Genomic DNA, 22,782 nt, shown 5'->3' with positions numbered 1-22,782 from the left:
CTTTTTGTATTAGTCATAATGCAGATATTTTTAAATGTTTGTACTTACACTGCATTTATCCTTGTTTCTTTTATTAGATTTGTTGAGATTTTTTTTGTATATTATTTTTTGTTATCTGTGCACAAAGTTTTAATTATTGATTGTTGACTTTTGAATTAAACTTACATTCATTTTTTTTACAGCTCCAGTAACATTCAATCATTAGTTAATATTAATTAATAGTATTGTATAATCTTGTATCCTTAAGAATATGCAGTAAAATGCAAGCAGATACATAAAAAATCCATGTATTTCTGTATAAAATAGACATTTTGTGATTTATTTCATGTTTTGAAGTGAATAATAATTGTCCATTTATGTTGTCCCTATATAATAATTTCTTGACATGTTGAAGATCCCAGTTGCAAATTTATAAAAAAAATATCAAATTTAAATATACAACAATTTGGAGTATTTTATGTATGAACATTTTGTATCTTCATAAATACAATATTGTTAAGTTTGTATTTGTCAGTATTTTTGTTAATTCAAATAATAGTATGAAATTAATAAATATTTAGAATTTTATTTTGTGTTTCATTTATCCCTATTTGAACTATTTAAGATAAGCATTTTATACATGTTAAGATGGCGTTAGAAACGAGCGTACCTGGGACAGCCATCTGGACGCCGTCCAGTTGGACGTCCCAGGTACCGCTGGAAAGATGAAATCGCCAAAGACCTGCGCACCCTCCAAATCGATAACTGGCAAGAGATGGCGCAGGATAGAGTAAAATGGAGGCTCTTATTTTCAGAGGCCAAGACTCACTTTGGGTCCCTGCGCCACTCCAGTAAGTAAGATGGCGTTATTTTGAGGTGCCTAATAATTTATAGTGTCCTTACCTGATACGAGTTTCCCGCTCGCGTATTGAAAGGAAACTCCGCATAGTTAAAACCAACCTATATTCTTTCACTGGTCTCAAAAATGTGTTGGACCTAAGTAGGGATAAAAATTATCATAGACATACACTAAAACTGTAGTAGACTTCAATTCTGTACATTGTATAAAAAACAAATGCATAGGATAGGCACGGATGTTCCTTACGGTGCATTAATATGAAAGGAGCGAATGCTCATTCTAAAACATATAAACCCAATACATATAGACTACAGGCCGATGTTGAAAATTTTATGGGTAATTTAAACCACCAGGTGACTTATCTAGAACGATATAAGAGCATAAAATAATAAGATTCAGCACTATGCGGTCACTTGGAAGCTGTCCACCTGAGTGCAGATGAGAATTCGAATTTCGAAAGTACAGGTAGAGATTTTTTCCCCTTGTCTCCATGATTTTTGTACGGCGTTGCGGAATAATGGATTAAAAGCAGTATTGAAATACATTGTAGTATGACACAGATGCCGTACAAAAATGGTGGTCAACAAAGTCGGAATTTATTTTTATGTTCCGACAATTGCCGGGGTAAAACCTAGTGTCTCGTGAACTCAGATTTTAAAGTTTTTCAGCATTTACGACTGTAGGTATCTTCTGATTTCGTTGATATAGAAGGTATTAAATAAACCTGAGTATTTGATGTGAATATCAATTTAATACCTAGGTACATGTAAGCGTTCATGAGTTGTAAGTTTAAAATTATTGAAAATATATATTTTTTATATTATACCATATATTTATATACCTAGATAATAATTGAACTCTTTTATATTATGTTTTGTAGGTATAGTTACATGTACGAAAAATTAACGAGAATTCAATGAGATATGTTTCTTAAAAAAGGTTTGACCTATTTATTTTCATAGGTAAAAGGTAATAGAGGTATAAAATAAAACACAAAACCTTATTGACTATATTTATTTGGTTTCCATCACAAAATAAAACGGTTGCAAGGTACCATTCAGCCATACTCATACTACCACCCAAACGGAGACTTATTTCTAAAAAAAATAATCGGTGGAGTACACAATCGCGCGAAAAAAAATAAAAAAAATAAATTACGCTTTTTTACATTTCGCTTTTTACAATTTTTTTTTTCATTTACACAATCACAAATAAATACTGAAATGGAGAACAAGAATCTAAGACGTGTGCATTTTTCGTGTCTCCATGCTGACAATCAAAATGGCGGACCTACAGATGTTCTAATGTAGAACTTTTTAGTCTGTGGTTGGGCTAAAACCTCCTGGATTGGCTGAGGATCATTTGACGGACGCTGAAAGTTGAAACACCAAGACCGATGGCGGCAAGAGCTAGGGCTGATCTCGACACCATTTTTTCACGACTCGCTGGCTGTGGACAAAAGAAAAATTGATTTAATATTTTTGTAAATACAATAAGCTTGTTTAAACCAATAGTAGGGCCATTTAAAATGATTGATCGTGTTATGTAGATAGCGATAAATAAAATTCTTTTGTTTAGCTTGTAAGTATTATTATTTAATGTTCTTACGTCACGTAAAAATACAGTTTTAATTTGACTGACCATCCCTATGTTAATGTTTGTATTGAATGCAATAATATAATATTAAGGGCTGATTTTTTAATCCTTGGTTAGTACTTATTCGTCGAATAACGTACTAAACTACCATTTCAAAAGTGTATTCCTTGGCCGTATTTGACAGTTTACGGGTGACATTTTAATATTATCGTGTAGTACTTTATTGGGCGGATAGGTTTTAACTATGGATTGGAAAATCGGCCCTAAGATAAATAAGTGGTGAATAATACAATACAGGCACACCAACACTATAGTCTACAACTCTACACCTATAGATATCACTATAACTATTTCTGGATAAAGATTTTTTACGCAAGATATATAAAATATTGTAACTTATATGTATAATATTAGAACAAAAATATTTGCCAACGCTCACCGATATGTTTTACGTTGCACTAACAAATGGCAAAACCAATTGTATTTTGCGGATTTATCGAATAAATAAGCAATTGATAAGATAATCAAACGGATTACCAAATAAATGTTCTAGAAATTATTATAGGAAAAGAAAGAAATTGAGACAATAAAGAAAGTATATGTAAGGACCTATTCAATGGAGGTAATATAATTAAACCACTATAATAATTATAGTGTAGGTATGTCATATATTGTCCTAAGGGCCGATTTTTCAATACTTGGATAAAACTTATCCGTCCAATAAAGTATTACACGATAATATTAAAATGTCACGTAAACTGTCAAACACGGGCAATTAGAATACGTTTTTAAAATGGTAGTTTTATACATTATTCGACGAATAAGTTTTATCCAAGCATTGAAAAATCGGCCCTAAGTCTATAATACTAGCCGCTGGGACCAGCACAGCCCAGGTAAAAATAAAATGATACCGGTAAAACATTAAACTTTCAAATGATTAACGAATTTTAATAATTGAAATCGCTCAAGTACCTAGTTTTCAAGTTAAATCGTGACAAACAAATTTTTTTCTCTTGATAATAGATTAGATAGTGAAGACAAATTCAAATTTCTCACCGCCAATAAAATCAAAAAGGTCATTGATATTAACGAATATAACGCAAATAAATATTTATTTCGGGACATTTTATTGAAACGCGCAAATATTTGGCGGTCAGCTGATTGCGCCGGTGTTCGTGAAACTAAAATAGCAATGTGGACGCAAAAATGACAACACGTATCTTTCACTTTGTAACTCATTTTTGAAGCAAAGCGCAGTTTTATCATTTTAACAAGCTAATTTGCTCAAACTTCCTAACTATCTCAAAACACAACTTAAAAGCTTTTTAAATGTTATCTGACAGACTGACCATATAAGTATATAGTATTCTTAGTTAAATAAAACAAAAAAAGTTTGTATGTTCCGTTGCGGCCACGGCGTGAAATAACCAAGAGCACCCCCCATTTCTCCCAAAATTTTAAACTCAACACTATTAACGTCGAGATTTCATATTTATTCATGTGTTAATTTAAGGTATATACTATTTCCAAAGCAATGGTTCTATTATAATAATAATTACACCATTTATTTAATACTGTAGTGTATTTGCATTATGAATTATCTGTGCGTGATAATATTTACTAAGTGGGTATTTGAAAAATAAAAAGTCAGTCTCGATTCTAGCCGGTGTGCATTATTTATTCCCGCATTGATTTCCTCATTCATCTTTCAAATATAACATATTTGGCGACGAGGATGGCGAACGACATTCCTTTATCGAATTTGAACATTAAAGAGTTTAATAGTACAACATGTAAGTGGAATACGTATACGTGAGCCAGTTGGAAGCGTGGTTCGACATACATAACCTAAATGCCGCATCACGTACTAAATATTTGATCGCCGTCGTGGGTGCAGAAACTTTGGATTTAATTATCGATTTATGTTACCCTAAAAAACCCGAGGACCTAAATTTCGATGAAATCGTGAAGAAAGTGCGCAACCACCTAATTCCAAAAAAATGTGAGATCGCCGAACGGATGTCTTTTCGCGCTTGCAAACAAGAAGCCGGTCAATCTTTGAACGATTTCATGGCACGGTTGAAACAGATGGCGAGGAATTGCAATTTTGAAGGAACTAAATATTTGGAAGAGAATCTAAGGGATCAGTTTGTGTACGGAATTCGTAGTGATACCATTCGCTTTCGATTATTAACGGAAGAGACTTTAACGTACGCTCGAGCGACAGAGATTGCGTTATCTTTGGAAGCCGCCGATCGAGACTCGCGGGCGGCAGCGGAGCCGCAAGGGCAGGCGGAAGCGGTGCACGCGGTGTACGGCTCGCGGCGGTGCGGGCCAGCGGAGGAGCGCGCGGCGGCGGCGCGAGGCGGCGCGCCGGGCGGCGGCGGCAGGCCGCGAGGGAGCAGCGCGGGCGCGGGCTCGCGCCGGCAGCGCAGCACGGCCGCGGGGCCGACGTGCTGGCGGTGTGCGGGCCAGCACGCTCCACATTTGTGTAGTTTTAGTAAAGTGTCGTGTTATGTGTGCGGCCAGCGTGGTCATATAGCCAAGGTCTGCAAAAAGCGTAAATGTGAAAGGGTAAATCACTTGGGGAGTGATGAATCGAGTGTCGGTGAAGAGTTTACGGACAATTGTGAGACTGTAGGTATTTATACGATGGACATATGTGGCGAGCAGTACGATAATAGTCCTTGGTATGTAAAATTAAGCATTAATGGGGTTTTAATTGATATGCAAGTCGATAGTGGCGCAGGAGTGAGTGTGATTCCTATTATGTTGTATAAGAAATATTTTTCTCACATGTCTATAACGCCTACTAGTGTTAATTTGAAAATGTATAACGGGCACAGTGTTAAGCCGATGGGTAAAATAAAATGCGATATTTTGTACAAAAATAAAAGTGCTTATGATTTAGATTTAATTATTGTCGATAGCGATGCGACGTCCGCTCTGTTAGGTCGGCAGTGGATGAAAGCATTAAATATTAAATGTATTAATATTAATAGTTTAGAACCGAATAAATCGCATGACGACATTGACGCAGTTCAGTTAATGCGGCACGATGACATATGTAGCCAATTAATGCGTAAATATCCGAATGTATTTAAATCTGGAATCGGTACCTATAATGGCCCAGAGGTTGAATTAAAATTGAAATCAGACGCACGGCCCATTTTCTGTAAAGCTCGTTTGATTCCATACTCACTTCGTGACGCGGTCGATAAAGAATTAGCCCGTCTCCAACAAGAAGGTATAATCTCACCCGTGGACACCAGTGAGTGGGGTACTCCTATTGTACCGGTTATTAAAAGTAATGGAGATATTCGTTTGTGCGGGGATTTTAAGATAACATTAAACCCGGTGTTGTTAGACGACAAATATCCGATTCCTAGAATCGAAGACATTTTTTGTGAGTTACAGGGAGGTAAATTATTTAGTAAAATCGATTTAAGTCATGCGTATCAACAATTGAAGCTGTCGGATGAATCTAAACTCATGTGTTGTATTGTGACTCATAGAGGTATATTTTGTTATAACCGATTACCATTCGGAATTAAAACGGCCGTGAGTATTTTTCAATGATTTATCGACAAATTAATTAAATTAAAGTTTGTTACAACATTTATCGACGATATTTTAATAACGGGTGTTGATGACGCAGATCACATGGAACGATTAATGAGAGTGTTTGATATTTTATCGCAAGCGGGCCTTAGAGTAGCCCCTAATAAATGTAAATTTTTTCAGAGATCTGTTTCATATTTAGGACATGTTATTGATGCGCATGGATTAAGAACGGAAACAGTGAAAATTGATGTAATTAAATCAACGCCTGTACCGTGTAATGTGTCACAATTAAAAGCGTTTTTAGGTCTCGTTAATTACTATGCAAAATTTTTACCCAACCTTAGTACAGTGCTATATCCTTTGCATAATTTATTAAAAAAAAATGTTAAATTTATTTGGTGTACTAATTATTGTAATAACTCTTTTAAAGAAATCAAGAGAATGTTGTCAGATGACCTGGTATTGGTCCATTATAATCCAAATTTACCATTGCGCTTATATTGTGACGCGTCGCCGTACGGTGTCGGCGCGGCCCTGATGCAGCGCGACGCTAACAATGCACCCGATTCCGAGCGTCCCGTGGCTCACGCGTCACGTACCTTGACTGCGTCCGAACGTAACTATGCTCAGATTTGTAGGGAAGGCTTAGCGGTTATATTTGCTGTACATAAATTTCATTGTTATTTGTATGGCAGACAATTTACTCTAATAACTGATTGTAAACCGTTAGCAAATATTTTTTATCAAGAAAAAAGTATTCCGCGCATGGTGGCGGGGCGTTTGCAGCGTTGGGCGGTTATTTTAGCAGAATATAATTATAGAATTGAGTGCGTTCGATCAGATAAGAATTGCGTGGCGGACGCATTATCGCGATTGCCGTCCAAACAATTAGACGCTGCGGTATGTAACAATGAATCATTTGAATTTTTAAATTTTGTTGAAAGTTCTTTATCGATAACTTACCGCGACATAGCTCAGTCGACAAAGAAAGACATAATTTTATCTAAGGTACTTATATTTTTAAGGCAAAACTGGGAATTTTGTTTAGATGATAAATTTAAGTTATATTGGAAAGTACGTGACGCCCTTAGTATTGAACAAGAATGTATTATGTTCGGATTACGAGTAGTTATACCGAGTGATTTACGCGAGCGTGTATTATCAGCTTTGCATTCAACTCATCAAGGTATCGTGCGTATGAAATCATTTGCGAGAAGTTATGTGTGGTGGCCGGGGTTAGATAAGGATTTAGAGCGTATTTGCAATGATTGTCGTACGTGTGCGATGGTTCGGTCGGCGCCGGCGCGTGCGGCTACCCATCCGTGGGAGTGGCCGCAGATAGCTTGGTACAGAGTTCATGTAGATTTTTTAAGCCCAAAACTGAACGTATATTATTTTATTCTCATTGATGCATACTCTAAATGGATTGAGGCATTTTTGGTTAAATGTACAAGTGCCGATGTTACTATTAACTGTCTTAGAGGGATTTTCGCTCGTTTCGGTTATCCTTATGAATTAGTTTCGGACAATGGTCCACCATTTAGTAGTAAACAATTTGCTGAGTACCTAGGTGTCGTCCATGTTAAGCATATTTTAGTTTCTCCTTATAAACCAAGTAGCAATGGGGCGGCTGAGAACTCTGTTAAATTAATTAAAAATTGCCTTAAGAAAGCGGAATTAGATGGCGTAGATTGTGATGAAGCCCTGCAAAATTTTCTATTAATGTACCGTAATACAAAACATTGTACCACAGGGCGCTCGCCATCTGAGTTGTTACTTAAAAAAAATGTTAGGACTGCGTTTGATTCACTTAGACCCGATTTGAATGAAATGATTCGACAGAAACAACGCAAACAAATAATATCGAATAGACCGACTCGTGAGTTCTCACTTGGTGATAAAGTACTATTTAGAAAATATAGAAATAATAAATCATTCTGGGTAGAGGGAGTTATTTTAGATAGACTAGGACCTCTTTCCTATAAGGTGGGAGAAGGGAAAATGGCACATAAAAGACACATTGATCAACTCAGAGTTTATAAAAATTATTCGGGATCCGTGGAGCACAGTAGCCAAGAAGACGATGAGTGTGAAACTGCTTCTAAAATCGTTACTACCTTTCCCACCGAAGGTGGCTTAATGTCATCTCGACCTGATACATACAGTGTCTTGAACGATCGTCCAGTCCGGGCTCGCCGAGCCCCAATTAGGTATGGTTTCGAGTAAAATCTATTGCGTTAATTATATGGACTTTGTTTCATAGCTAAGTTATTTATAAGATGTTCTACTAGCATAAGTTCAATGTTGTTTTAGTTTGTATAAGAGTGCTCGATACGGCTATGTAGTTATATTTTAGTTATAAATACTTTACATTAATTATATTCTTAAATATATTTCGGTTGGTGTCGGGGAGATGTAGTGTATTTGCATTATGAATTATCTGTGCGTGATAATATTTACTAAGTGGGTATTTGAAAAATAAAAAGTCAGTCTCGATTCTAGCCGGTGTGCATTATTTATTCCCGCATTGATTTCCTCATTCATCTTTCAAATATAACAAATACATAGCAAGTTCCAGCTCTCATTATTGTTAGACCGTAGCGGAATAAAGCAGTCATGTGATGATTTATTTTTGTCCAACATCATGTCGCTGGCGTTTCATCGTTAAACTATGCTAATGCGTATTGAATGAATTTACAAATACATTACGAACTAAAACATTTACTTGTTTCAACTAGACTTCCTTTAGAAGCGCTTTCAAATGGGTAAAATACATAAAAACCTCCCACCAGTTCGGAAAGCAGTTTCCACAGAGAAGACCCGACAAGAACCCTTAAAATTCCTCTGTCAACTAATCAGATTTACCCTAAATTAATTAATATATAATATTATATTTAGTTTTTAATTTTGTATGGATTCCGTCTATAATTCAAGGAAAAGTAGAAGCCAATGGAAATTCTGTATAAGGTACTAACAAAAGAAAACATAATATTGTGATTGGCCTAGTCAAAGAATACATAATAATACAGGTATAAATTATGATACATGCATTTTATAAAACTCGATAGTTGTGTAATCTTTGATTGTAGTTGTATGTATTCTTCAGACATTTATTTCACCGCCGAGACAACAGAAAACCACTGTACATAGGTACTTAATAATAAGACATTTTTCTTGTAGTCTGGATCGTAATCTTTGGCATAATATTCAGGATATTTAGTCACAAGAACAATTATCAAAATATTCCTTAATTATATTCCAAATAAGGAACTTTACATAATATAGAAATTATACCCTTTTGGGATGATTTTATATGAGTTTATTATATACTAGCTTTCCACCCGCAGCTTCGCCCGCGCAGTCAAAGAAAAACCCGCATAGTTCCCGTTCCCGTGGGATTTCCGGGATAAAACTTATCCTATTTCCCGGGATAAAAAGTAGCCTATGTCCTTTCTCGGGTATCAAAATATCTCCATACCAAATTTCATGCAAATTGGTTCAGTAGTTTAGGCGTGATTGAGTAACAGACAGACAGACAGAGTTACTTTCGCATTTATAATATTAGTATAGATTACAAGAGTCGTGTCTCTAGTCTTTGTCTACAGTTCTTTTCACATAAAAGATGACCAGGAACATTCCAGTCTATAATAATACCTATTACCTATATACAAATGCGCAACACTGCATCGCACTGCGCATTATCGACCAGCTTCCCTCTCTATTACCTAGATACCTAGGTTATCTATCTAGACTTGCGTTCTTTGATAGCCTGGACGCTTACGTATAATATGAAGTAGGTATAAAACTTTATCATTAAATACTATCACGATTTGCAGTTAAACTTGACACCATTTATAAAGATAATGTTTATAAATAGGTTAAGGATACAATTAAAGAATGAGATATAGTTCTGTATGTAATACTAGCGGTCCGCCCCGGCTTCGCCCGTGGTACCTACATGTTTAAACTATCCTATCTCTCAAGTTGGATCGAACTGCACATGGTGTGCGAATTTTATTATAATCGGTTAAGTGGTTTAGGAGTCCATTGAGGACAAACATTGTGACACGAGATTTATATAATAAATATTGAGATAGAATTCTTGGTTCTCTTGGTCACGGCAATATAGGTGCACGTACGACAAAATCAATTCAACCAGATGAAAGAAAATATATCAAGAGTAAATCTGGAAATTGAAATAGTCCTAACAATTGTGTTAGACAATTTGTGAAAACAGGATAACTATTATTACTTACTCGAGAGATCGAGTAAGTAATAAATATTTTAATGTCCAAAATACTAAAACGTGGTTTCAATTGGAGACGTGCTTTACTATAGTTACGTCGCATTAGTGCACATAAAAACATCAAGGATAGTTTAACAGTCATAAAATCTAGTAGCCCTTTGCAAAATTCCTAATAAAAATTTCCAGGATTACAACATAATCTTTAGAATGATATTTTTTTAAGTTCAGAAGTTTCTAATTTTAGAAAAGATAGGTGTCGTCCATAATTTATTTCATTTTATATGCATTCTAGGGTAGTAGTAAATCAATGCTGATAATAGCAATTAGCAACTGTTACAAAGTTGCAATCAGAATAATTAACTATCGAAGTCTTCAATAGAGTTGAATATTGAAGAAGTAACAAACAAACAAAAAAAAAATAGCGATAGATCTGAAAGGTGTACAAGACGCAGTAATTTTTAGACACTCCCAGCTACAATAAAGAATACCTAAAAATAACTTTCTTTGTTTATCCAGTTATTTTCAGATGATACCTACCTATCTATATTACGAACAATGATTTTACTATACGAGAGATGATAATAAAGTATTTTTAAATATTGTTGACGAAGTGGCGCCAAAGGGATATAAATAATTTGGCCTTAAAAGTTGACTGAACACGTGAAGTGCGCAAAATATATCATCCAACTAATCAGTCAGGTTAATCAGTGTCTATAAATTACTAGCTGCGCCCCGCGGTTTCACCCGCATCGCTCCGGTCCTGTTGCTCTTAGCGTGATGAGCCTGTAGCCTTCCTCGATAAATGGGCTATCTAACACTGAAAGAATTTTTCAAATCGGACCGGCAGTTCCTGAGATTAGCGCGTTCAAACAAACTCTTCAGCTTAATATTATTAGTATAGATTATCGTTTTGAATGCAGATCAGTAACATATTTAAGGTAATTAAAATTCTCTACATTTTCTACTATTATAAAGATTCGCATGCTATCACAGAGCTATTCGTTCTCTCTGCATGTAGGCGAATTTTCTTACGCGACAGAAATAAACGCAAAACGATTTCTAAATAACAATAGCGTCACTAATATCAGAATTAACCCACATGTGTATCGCACTTTTCGTCAGCAATAAGCCAAAGATAGATCGATATATTAACAACAATTCCGCTACGTATCTAACTACAATGATAAAAATAAATTAAGAGAATCACGATAAATTGGCGACCAGTCTATATTTATCACAACGACCAAAGTTCAATAGTGTATCTTTGCAATTAAACGCAAACTGGTAAGTGTAAAGTCCTAAAAGACAACTACGTAATTAATGCTAAAGGAACGAAAACAGTTTCATAAACAGTGCATTTAAAACAAACGAGCGAATGCTCATTCTAAAATTTAACCCCACTACGACAAATTATTTTAGTGTAAACAGGCGTAGAGCATTCTTTCGGTTGTTCTTAGTGATTTCGAAAAGATTCTATGCAATGTTCTTATACTGAACAACACTGAATACGAGTTTTCGTTTACACGAGTAGGTATAGTTAAGTTTATAGAATCTTAGGCTGGGTTGTCTCCTGGCAGATGCTTTTCACATTTGTTTCAATGATATCTTGGTATTGCTATAATAAATAAATACAATCTTTGCGGACAGGTCTTTCTTTGACCCGTTTAATATTTTCATATCTATTTAATATTCCCTAGATATAAAAGAGAGCTGTTCCGGTCTTGGTTGTGAAGCTCACATGACAGACAATATGCCAAGTTGGCAAAGCTGATATCAGGCATTAGTAACACATATAGCAGCTATCTGTTTAGGAATTTTCTCTCCTATGTAGTGATAAGACGGGTTTCTAAACTTTCTATCAATGACAATATTACTTGTGTACATTGTAGATGTGAAAATAGACGCTTGTTAAATCTTGAATGAAGTACGTTTTTAGCTTTGCGAATACTAAAAAAAGCCTCTTCCATTATGTGCCGAACTCGAAAATGAGCACAAATAAAGATTATTTCCGGAATTTACACGATCTATTTCATTAAAAGTGCGTATGAAGGGATACTCAATGTTTAATTACGGTTAAGAGAATGTAATATTTTGTGCTTTTGTGCGACAGAAGAGATGTTGTGTTTGACCGCTATGTGTGTTTTGTGTGTCTGTCTGTGGCACCATAGCTCGCAAACGCAAATACTCAATTAAATATGTAAACATATTTGTGCAAGAGAGATTAAAAGGAATTCCAATAACGTTAGTAATTATCGCTACCAATAGTTTATCACAAGTTATTATTATTTAATCTACCTTATTAGAAATCTAGATCAGATAACATTACGATAAGCTGTTACGTATATGTAACGGGGGACTATTTTGGCAAAAAATTCATTATCTACAAATAGATATGGTTCGGAGCCAAATACTGAAAACATGAATATGAAGTTGATACTTTTGAAGTGGTGTTAGATTACGATACTATCGTTAAAAATTTTAAAAGGCGAGCTTAGTAAGAACTAGTGGATAAGAAATTATGATAAAATAATTACAATCATTGAAATGTTTGGAATTCCGATAATGTGATAGAAATAAATAATAACCTTTAATCTGCTAATTCAAATAGCAATTCACGGAATATAAACTAACATTTGTTCTGTAATTATGTGTTATCTGCATACATAGTTGTTGCAAATCTCGAGCATTTGCTAACCAAATTCCGTTGCATTCTTCAGTGTAGCAGAAATTAACTAAGTTTAAAGGCCAGCAAGCATGTGCTACGACAAGATCGAAGGTTTTGTAAAGAAAGGAGAAACCATCACCAAGAATACCCTACCCCAGAATTATTAACTAAACACATAATATCCCTACGAAATCATTTCTTTTATGCTGGCACTAATATGTATAAGTACGATATAATTTACTCTTCTTTAGATGACTTTCTTGTTTATCCTGCCATAAAATGCTGTTAGCTTACCCAGGCGCCACTGTATCATTTAATTCTACGCTAGTGCGTCAGTTTATTTCCTTCCATATAACAAATATAATTTGATAACACCTTGGTGGCATCTTGACTGATAACATAATTTCGTCACTATCGGGCGCCTAGATTGGAAGAAATGTGGACATTGATGTATGCCTTTTACGTATTGTATTTTGGGTAACGACACCGTCCTATCTCGTATTTTTAGTACAAAGGACATATTCAAATTTATTTATAATCATACCAAAAGATTGGTTTATGAAAAAATGCTTAGATCTTTATTTAAAACGACTATAATGAGGGTACATAATTTTACCGTATGATAAGCTCTCTTTATAGGTAGGTACTATGGGTATTATCCATGTATGAAACAATTATAAAAGGCCCAATAAAGGAACGTTATTTCTGCTAATTATAATAACAAACTATGAGACTGTTTAACTATACATAATATAAGATATCAAAAGTGGAAAGTTCAGTCTTCCATATTTCCAGAAATAAAACCATTATCAATTTCTACCATGTTCGTTGGCGGAAAGCGTTCAGTTGATCACAATTACCGTACCAAATATATTAGTGTTTGGCAGGCGGCCAACAGCGACCTTGCAGTGTATATACTGCATATGTAGGTATAGTTTTAGGGATGAGATGAATTTGGTAACTATTAAGATCAATTGATTGACGATTGTTGAAATCTTTAACTATCATCTACATTCTACAACTAACTACTAAGCTCATGCCTCATACATATTGCAAAGGGGAAATTTGGATTTTTGTTCACGAACATTACTTTTAATTCCGGTAGTATTATTGAAGTCTAATCTAATTTATTGAATTAAAATACAGTAAATGTTAATTTCATACATAACTACATTTTGATACGAAACGTCTGTACTGTGAACATTGGCCATTCACCCAGGAAATAAACTTTACTATTTCAAGGTCTTCAGGTTTTCGATAGCAACTAGTAAAGTCGATACAATTTATAGAGATCTTAATTGTATTAATTTAGAAACTTGTTATAAAATGTAGCATTTTAAAAAGAGTTATCAAACCGTCAAACACTGGAATAAATTTAGTGAGGGTATTTATAATGAGCGTAGGTAAAAAAATTCATACCGTGGATATTAGTTATTTAGTTTTGCTATTGCACGCCTCATAAGCGAAGCGTTGAGGTGGGTACTACTGTCACTTCGCGCAAAACATCTGATTTTTCAAACTTAAAATGTCTTTATGTATCATACATTGCACTTGTAAGATAATACATACACACACATATTAAGAAAAAACACTATTTTTAACGTTCATGATATTTTTGATGTCATTTTTGTTATTTAAACTAGTTAAAAAACAGTTTAAAAAAGTTCTGTCTTGGACGTCCGTGTGTCTGTATGTGCGGATCCTTTTTCTTGTTAACACGATAGCGACCGAAATACTTTACTAATCGAGTCTTTTTTTTTCTCTTACGCTTGAGTATGCTCAGGAATAGAACCCTTTCATTTTTCAGGGTCTGATTCGATGTGGTTTAATTGTTATTAAATAAACGAAAATAATAATTAATAAATATTTATTAAAAAAAATTATGAGGCGTGCACTTTTGGATTTTCCAAATTATTTATCTACTAGATCACATTAAAAAGCAGTTTCAAATATTAGCATACTGTTTTTTATGAACAATAGGAACATGTCTACAAAAAATGGAGAGTTACCATTATGTCTTATAGCAGTATTATTTCCAGCGTGGGACAGTGATGGCGCTGGACGACCTATATAGCGCTGTCACTGGAAATAAAATTGATTTAAGCTCATGGTAGCCCCTGCCCCCGTCTTTGAAGCAGTATTATTTGGTCTACCTTACCTCAAATTCCCACAATAACTTCCTCACTGCTTTGGTAATATTATTATGCGCAACGGCATTGTTAAAACTTAAAACAAAAGAATAGTCTTGATTTGTCAATCAGGAAGTGGGACTGAATCGTTTTCCTGCTTCCATGCAGGCGCTTGAAATTTACACATAGTATTACCTGTCTTATTATGTACAAACATTGATTAAATTGTTATTTAGTTATAGGTCGACTAGCGCCATCACTTCCCCACACTGGAAATAATACTGCTTTAAAACATAATGGTGACCTCTCTGTTATTGGCTTATATCTATACTGATATATAAATTAAGATTCTAAAGAGTTTGTTTATTTTGAACGCGCTAACATCGGGAACTATTCCAACTGGTCTAATTTGAAAAATTATTAAAATTAAGGTCTTTCAGTGTTAAATTGTTCATAATATGGAAGGCTATTGGCTATGTAACATCATGTTACAACCAATAGGAGCAAAGCAACAATGAAAAGAATTGCAAAAAATCTTTTGGGATTAGACGAAGTTGCATGGGTCAGCTAGTGTTATAAAACTACGAAAGGGCAAATAATAATGAAACTTTATCTTCATCTACCCCTCCTTGGTAACTCGATAAATATGTGTGAGCTTGTAATAAATAATTATTGTACCTACATGCAAACATATACGGAAATAGGTGATATAATATTGTTGCACTTGTATTATATAAAGAGTGCATTTCTAAGTCAAAGATAAATATTTTTATTTATTTGACCTTTGATATCAATTAGTCCGGGATACATCGCCCATTTTTGCAAGTGATTACTATCAAGCTAATTTTTCGTGAGTAGCTTTATTTTGATGAGACGCCCAATAATTTCATGTACGAAACTCTCGATTGTGGTAGCTACCAGAGGAAACAAGGATAAAATATTTTGATTTGATGGTTCTCAAATATTAATTACTAACTGAATGTTTTTTTTTGTTCAATCTCAAGATAATTATCTAAATTATTCGAAAAAATATTTGTCCTACAAAATCTATGGTTTGATCAAAGAGTCCCCCTTTCCAATGTGTATCGATAACGAAGTCATCATAAATGATTACTAACCAGCTGTTTTTTTTATTTTCACTTATTTAATACTTATATAATTCAACAGACATATTGTCCTACAAATTGCGTAATAAATATTTGAGAACCGTCAAATCAAAAATTTTTATCCTTGTTACCTCTGGTAGCTACCACAATCGAGAGTTTCGTACATGAAATTATTGGGCATCTCATCAAAATAAAGCTACTCACGAAAAATTAGCTTGATAGTAATCACTTGCAAAAATGGGCGATGGATCCCGTACTAAATTGCTTATACATTGAAGTTAATATAAATGTTGAAGAAATTGTAAGATTGTATGAAATAGCTATATATTTTGACTAGCTGCTCCGCGCGGTTTCACCCCCGTGGCTCCACCCCTGTTGGTCGTAGCATGATGATATATAGCCTATAACCTTCCTCGATAAATGGGTATCTAACACCGAAAGAATTTTTCAAATCGGACCAGTAGTTCCCGAGATTAGCGCGTTCAAACAAACAAACAAACTCTTCAGCTTTATAATATTAGTATAGATTAATCAATAAAAAGTATATATATTTATATAACAAAATTCATTATTTTAGCTATTTATTTGGCAAGATATAAGAAAAATTATGATAAGAATTCACAAAGTTCAACGACACATTATCAATGTAGAAATGCCTTACATACATGCATATTATTGATCATGTGACTAATAGAATCACATTGTTGCATTGGCTGGAATGGCAGCCTTTATTTATAGTCTGTTACAATGAAATCACGATTATAAAAATTATTTGAATAAATCAAGAATTTATTACACTTGAATTGTATATTTGAAGTCTTGATGTACTGCTCCAAAGAAATTACATTTCTACGTGAATTGTAATATATGTGAAGCAAAAACTATATCTCAACCTCTTTTTACAAAAATTTTAGACAGAGACATATGAAATTTGGCACAATTATAGTTATCAGAGAGGCTTTTTAGTTTTTACTCATCAAAAATACAATTACTCAATAAAATACTTCACATCTTGCATTTGACACACACATTCTTATATGTATTATATACTCTATTGTATATGAGTCGAATTTCAACCACTACATAGGTATGAAGTATATATCATTATTTATTACATATTCTATACATAATATTATGTATAACAATAAACATTTTTGGCAACTATCATTAGTAGTTATTATATAATTTCTTCGTCTATTTTTAAAAGGTAACTAGTGCCAATTTTTTCTGTTATTTAATGAAATATTGTTCATTCTTTACACTTTCTATTAAGAGGTTGGCCCTATATGAAGTGTAAGCTACCCGTTTGTTAAACATTCCCAAAATTAGTAGAAGGTTTTTACTTTTGTGGAATTGAAGTGAAAGATTTTGTTTTATCGGATTTATAATATACTAGCTTTCCACCCGCGGCTTCGCCCGCTTTGTCTAAAACATAATAAATTATATACTAAAACCGCATCAATATCCGTTGCGTAGTTTTAAAGATTTAAGCATACAAAGGGACATAGGGACAGAAAAAGCAACTTTGTTTTATACTATGTAGTGATTTAAACAAACATATGTCAATGTTCACTCGGGGAATAAAGTTATGAATAAAAAAAAGTATTTTTTTTTTCAATTTCACTGTTAAAATTTGACAAATAATTTTTTTTTTGTATTTTTTTTCATTTTAAGATGCTCAATGTAACTCTGACAAACAAGACATACAGCCTACAGGGCCCTTTGGTCTAAAATTCGTCAACATGTTTACAGTTTACATTTTACTGTGTGCCAATAAAATATAAATACACACAGAAAAAAAATGTTGTGCAGTCAAATTAAAAACAAAATATATTTATTTATGGTTTTTAAATACAATAATATCTTGGCAGAAGAATATTTGCCGGGTTCGCTTATACTATTTGTCTTTTCTTTTATATCTATACCTACTAATATTATAAAGCTGAAGAGTGTGTTCGAAAGCGCTAATCTCAGGAACTCTGGTCCGATTTGAGAAATTCATTTGGTGTTAGATAGCCCATTCATCGAGGAAGGCTATATATCATCACACTAAGACCAACAGGAGCGAAGCCACGCAGGTGAAACTACGGAGCACAGCTAGTCTTTTATAAAAATGTAGTAAGTACGTAGAGAATGCCCGAGCATGTTTTAATTAATGATATTCATTTATTTTAATTCCCTAAACATGAAAGTATTTCACTAACTTGTTTTTAATTGACTATTAGTGAATCTATGTGACTAATTATAACCACTAATCATTTCCATAACTTATTAGTAGTTAGCTTTCTTAATGAGTAAAAACATAAGTTAAGTCTGTTAAGTCTGCAGTTAAGTCACCTATCTTTTTCTATTAATATTATTTCTACTTCTATCATGGACCAAAAACTGTTGGTCCATGAATTCTATAAAATAAAAATTAATCGCTAAATGCTAAGCGCAGAACTTGAAATCGGCTATACCAATTGGGTTAATTATTGTTAACGTTTTTGTTAAGGCACAAGGAAGGTTTTTATGAAGAGAAAACACCGAAAAGGGTTAATAGGATAGAATCTGCCAGGGCAGCTAGTATACGGATAAATACTATTAATGTATGGTTGAGTTTTTAAGGTTTTATAATAGTGGAATTTGCATAAAGAAGTAGTATTTATGTAGTTTTTGATTAAAATGTGAGGTTGTATTTTAAAAGTTGATAAGGATTATTTTTCCGATTATAAGTTCAAGTTATGTTTATAAGGCCAAACTTGTTACTTTATTGAGAAATATAACTCAGAAATCGTGTAATAATCGGTTTAACTTCATGAAATGTGGTAAAATATAGCTCTTACCTGCGAATATGTGAGTCTTAGGGCGTATTGAGTAATTTGTGTTGTCCTCATAATGTCCAAATCAGTAGGCTGTAAAAGAAATAACACTCTCAAATTCACGTAAAACAATATAAAAACCACTTATACGTATAGAAAATTCACAAAAATCACTGTCGGAAAAATCGAGTATACATTTACATAACCTAAATAATTTTTAAATTTAATTATTGACACGCACGAATTTTGACAGAGAACTGAATTAATTTCCTTTTCGAATATTTTGAGTTTCGAAACTGTTTAAAAAATGAGGTTTAAATTATTTTAAACACACTTTAAAAAATTTACGTACATACACCCGCTGATGTTTGCGAATGAAAGGAAATGTCTTTCGTAAAATCTAGAACCAATCATATGCCAAGAAAATACTTTGTGTTGGTATGCCTGTTTTTTGACATTGATTTTAGTTGTTGCCATATTTATATTCTGAAATTTCCTTAAATATAAATTTATTTAATATCTGTCATTCGTGGAATATAACACAAACAGCACGGATAAAGATTACATGTTTTTATTAATATATATTTTCTCCTTCACTAACTTTAAATAATAGGTAGAAATGTTAACAGCACATACCTAATATTAGATATTCACTATTGAGTTAGAATCGAGTGTAATAAACCTAAAATAACGTCACAATGTAATACCTATAAAAAATAATTACAATAGAAATGAAAAAATATATTTTTTTTTTATAATTATTATAAATTTTGTACGAAATGGGGATAAATAGATGATATAGCAACTCTTTTATACAGTTGTGCCAATGTAAGAATATTAATTTATGGTATCGGCTGCGAGGCTTTTTGACACAGTATCGATAAATCGGAAATTATAAATTAGTAGTTTTAACTTTTAAAAGATGCAATTTTAACTTCATTTAATGTTTTTTATTCTTATACGTCAAACCAGCGAATTGAAATTAACTTAAGTAATCCTATTTACGTATTCTATTTACTACAAGAGTGAAGCTGCGGAAACTCATAGTCATAGATAACTTCTCTCTAGAGACAAATTAGTAATTACATAATAGTCATAAAATTAATTCATAAGTTCAAACAGTTTTTTTTAATAATTCAATAACCAACGTCTTATTTAATATGCTATTTGGCGTTTTTACTAGGTACACTATTATTTACACAATACACATCATTTAAATTATTATCAGACCGCTCCTTTGGTACAGTGCATAGAAATCTAAATAACAAGACGTACAGTGGTTTGTTGGTTTAACTGTAATATATAATGTATAATAATGTATAATATGTTCCCACAGCCAACTGCTGGGACACGGGCCTCCTATGAGGGTACAGGCCATAATCCATCCACGCCAAGTGCTGGTTGGCGGATGTCACATGTCTGCAAACTTTTGATTCTTTGTCGGTTTTCTTACTTTGTACTTAATTCAAATTATTTTTCAGTGGTGATGCTATCCACATGCGTATATAAATTGAACATTCATTTCATTGTAATGTGTATCATACCTATGCACTAGCTTTCCGCCCGCGGCTTCGCCTGCTTTGTCTAAAACCTAATAAATTATATCCATACTAATATTATAAATGCGAAAGTCTGTCTGTCTGTTACTCAATCACGCCTAAACTACTGAACCAATTTGCATGAAATTTGGTATAGAGATATTTTGATACCCGAGAAAGGACATAGACTACCTTTTATTGCGAAATATGTACCACGGGCGAAGCCGGGGCGGACCTCTAGTACCTAATAAAACCTCTTGAGTTATTCTATCTATAAAAAAAACCGCATGAAAAAAACCTTCCTCTTGAATTATTCTACCTATTAAAAAACTGCATAAAAATCTGTTGCGTAGTTTTAAAGATTTAAGCATACATAGGGATATAGGGACAGAGAAAGCGACTTTGTTTTATACTATGTAGTGATGTAGAGATAAATTGTTTTTAATTCAAACATGGGTATCAAAATATGAACAATTTACAGTATCTAAGTACTATCTTCGAAGCTTGCTTTAAGCCACAAGTAAGCAAGTTAAGATTTCGTCAGTCACTATCAGTGAACATTAAATTTCTTATCAGATAGCGAATGATTTAACTGGGACGAGATGCTGTTACCTTCAAATTGTATAAAATAGGTATGTATTAAAATGTGTTTAATTATTATCTACGTTTAAATGATAGGAGAGTATTTAATTATGTTCTGAGATACAGATAATTACCAAGTTCAGAAGGCAGTGCAATATTGTAATGTTATATTTGAAGTTGCTAATAAATTTTATTTTATTTTATTTTATTTTTATGTTTCGATGATAATAGATATTAATATGTAATTTTTAACACAGGAAAGAGGAACTAAACATTCGGTGAAGGAAAATAAAACATTCAAGCACATTTTCTCTTTAAGGTTATCTAAGGTGAATCATAAAATGATTAATACAATATCAATTGTCGGGTTTAAAGGTAATGTCGAAATGTCGGAATAAATCCATACTTAATATTATAAATGCGAAAGTAACTCTGTCTGTCTGTCTGTTACTCAATCACGCCTTAACTACTGAACCAATTTGCATGAAATTTAGTTTAGAGATATTTTGATACCCGAAAAAGGACATAGGCTACTTTTTACCCCGGAAAATAGCATCGGTTTTATCCCGGAAATCCCACGGGAACATGAACTATGCGGGTTTTTCTTTGACTGCTCGGGCGAAACTGCGGGTGGAAAGCTAGTAGATTATAGGTATTCTAAAGTACCTGTAAAATAGCCTAAAATGTTTTTACATTGCGAAGAGATAAATTAAGTTAATAAGTAGGCGAGTCTGTTGGAATATTCAAAGCTAGACGAGAAGTTATCAAAAAAGGCGGGAAAATAAAAGTATGAGCTGAGAATATGCCGCAATTTGCAAATTCAATATAGAAATATATTGCGTGATGGTAAAACAGATATATTATGTACTTCGTTTTTTGAAATCCCTAAGCTTTTTTCTTGACAATATACTATATTCTCTCATATAATATTTAAATGTGAAAAGGTATGTGTAAGACAAAGTGTCACTAAAGTGTGTTACTGTGGTGTGTTATTATAAATAATAAATAAATAATAGATAGATCTTTATTTCAGACACAATATCCATATTTACATAATTACAATTACAATTTTGCTTAAATTTACCATAATTATGGGAAACGTGGCCATAACTTTCTCCTGTGTGTGTCCAAATATCATAAATTACTGTATTCTGTATGATTTGTAACGAATAATAATTCCTGAAACTGGAAATAATTTATTGAACCTTGTTTATAATTTGTAGCATGGCTCCTACTGAAATCCTTGCAGCTAAATTTCAGTAGGAGCTCCTTATCAATTAAAAAAAAATATTCCAGCTAAGCTAACACAGACAATTCCTTCATTTTGATAAGTTTTAAACTGCAAAGTATCCGGATATGTCTATACTTCACTACATAGTATAAAACAAAGTCGCTTTCTCTGTCCCTATGTCCCTATATCCCTTTGTATGCTTAAATCTTTAAAACTGCGCAACGGATTTTGATGCGGTTTTTTTTAATAGATAGAGTGATTCAAGTGGAAGGTTTTAGTATATAATTTATTAGGTTTTAGACAAAGCGGGCGAAGCCGCGGGCGGTAAGCTAGTCATATATAAAGCTGAAAAGTTTGTTTGTTCGAACGCGCTGATCTCAGGAACTACTGGTCCGATTTGAAAAATTATTTAGGTGTTAGATAGCCCATTTATCGAGGAAGGCTATAGGCTATATAAAATCATCACGCTAAGACCAACAGGAGTGG

The 22,782-nt window shown here is 33.4% G+C and overlaps 1 protein-coding gene across 2 annotated transcripts; it reads right to left on the bottom strand.

Annotated features, from left to right (window-relative positions):
• Positions 1-1,836: 1,836 nt before the first annotated feature.
• On the bottom strand, positions 1,837-19,343 carry LOC149896604 (uncharacterized). Of its 2 annotated transcripts, none has more exons than XM_090117510.1 (3): positions 19,298-19,343; positions 18,970-19,038; positions 1,837-2,287 (listed from the first exon to the last, which is right to left on the bottom strand). In XM_090117510.1, exons 2-3 carry the CDS (start codon positions 19,018-19,020, stop codon positions 2,171-2,173), a joined length of 168 nt encoding a protein of 55 aa, XP_089973636.1. In that variant the 5' UTR covers positions 19,021-19,038; positions 19,298-19,343; the 3' UTR covers positions 1,837-2,170. The 2 variants fall into 2 exon arrangements, with proteins under 2 accessions (XP_089973636.1, XP_089973637.1); XM_090117511.1 differs by having other exon boundaries at positions 19,187-19,314.
• Positions 19,344-22,782: the final 3,439 nt, after the last annotated feature.

The sequence above is a fragment of the Colias eurytheme genome, chromosome 28 (genome assembly GCF_061535395.1).
Source record: "Colias eurytheme isolate Ceu_HAF_F1 chromosome 28, ilColEury1 Martin Lab GWU primary, whole genome shotgun sequence".
NCBI classification, from domain to species: domain Eukaryota; kingdom Metazoa; phylum Arthropoda; class Insecta; order Lepidoptera; family Pieridae; genus Colias; species Colias eurytheme.
Note: the sequence above shows the minus strand (reverse complement) of the source record. Positions and strands in the feature narration are given on the sequence as shown.

Bases quoted from the DNA above. Each gene is read 5' to 3' on its own strand.
- LOC149896604 (XM_090117510.1), bottom strand. From the start codon at position 19,020: ATGAGGACAACACAAATTACTCAATACGCCCTAAGACTCACATATTCG. The intron at 2,288-18,969 runs GTAAGAGCTATA...TTTTGTCCACAG, and splicing joins TAAGACTCACATATTCGCAG to CCAGCGAGTCGTGAAAAAAT.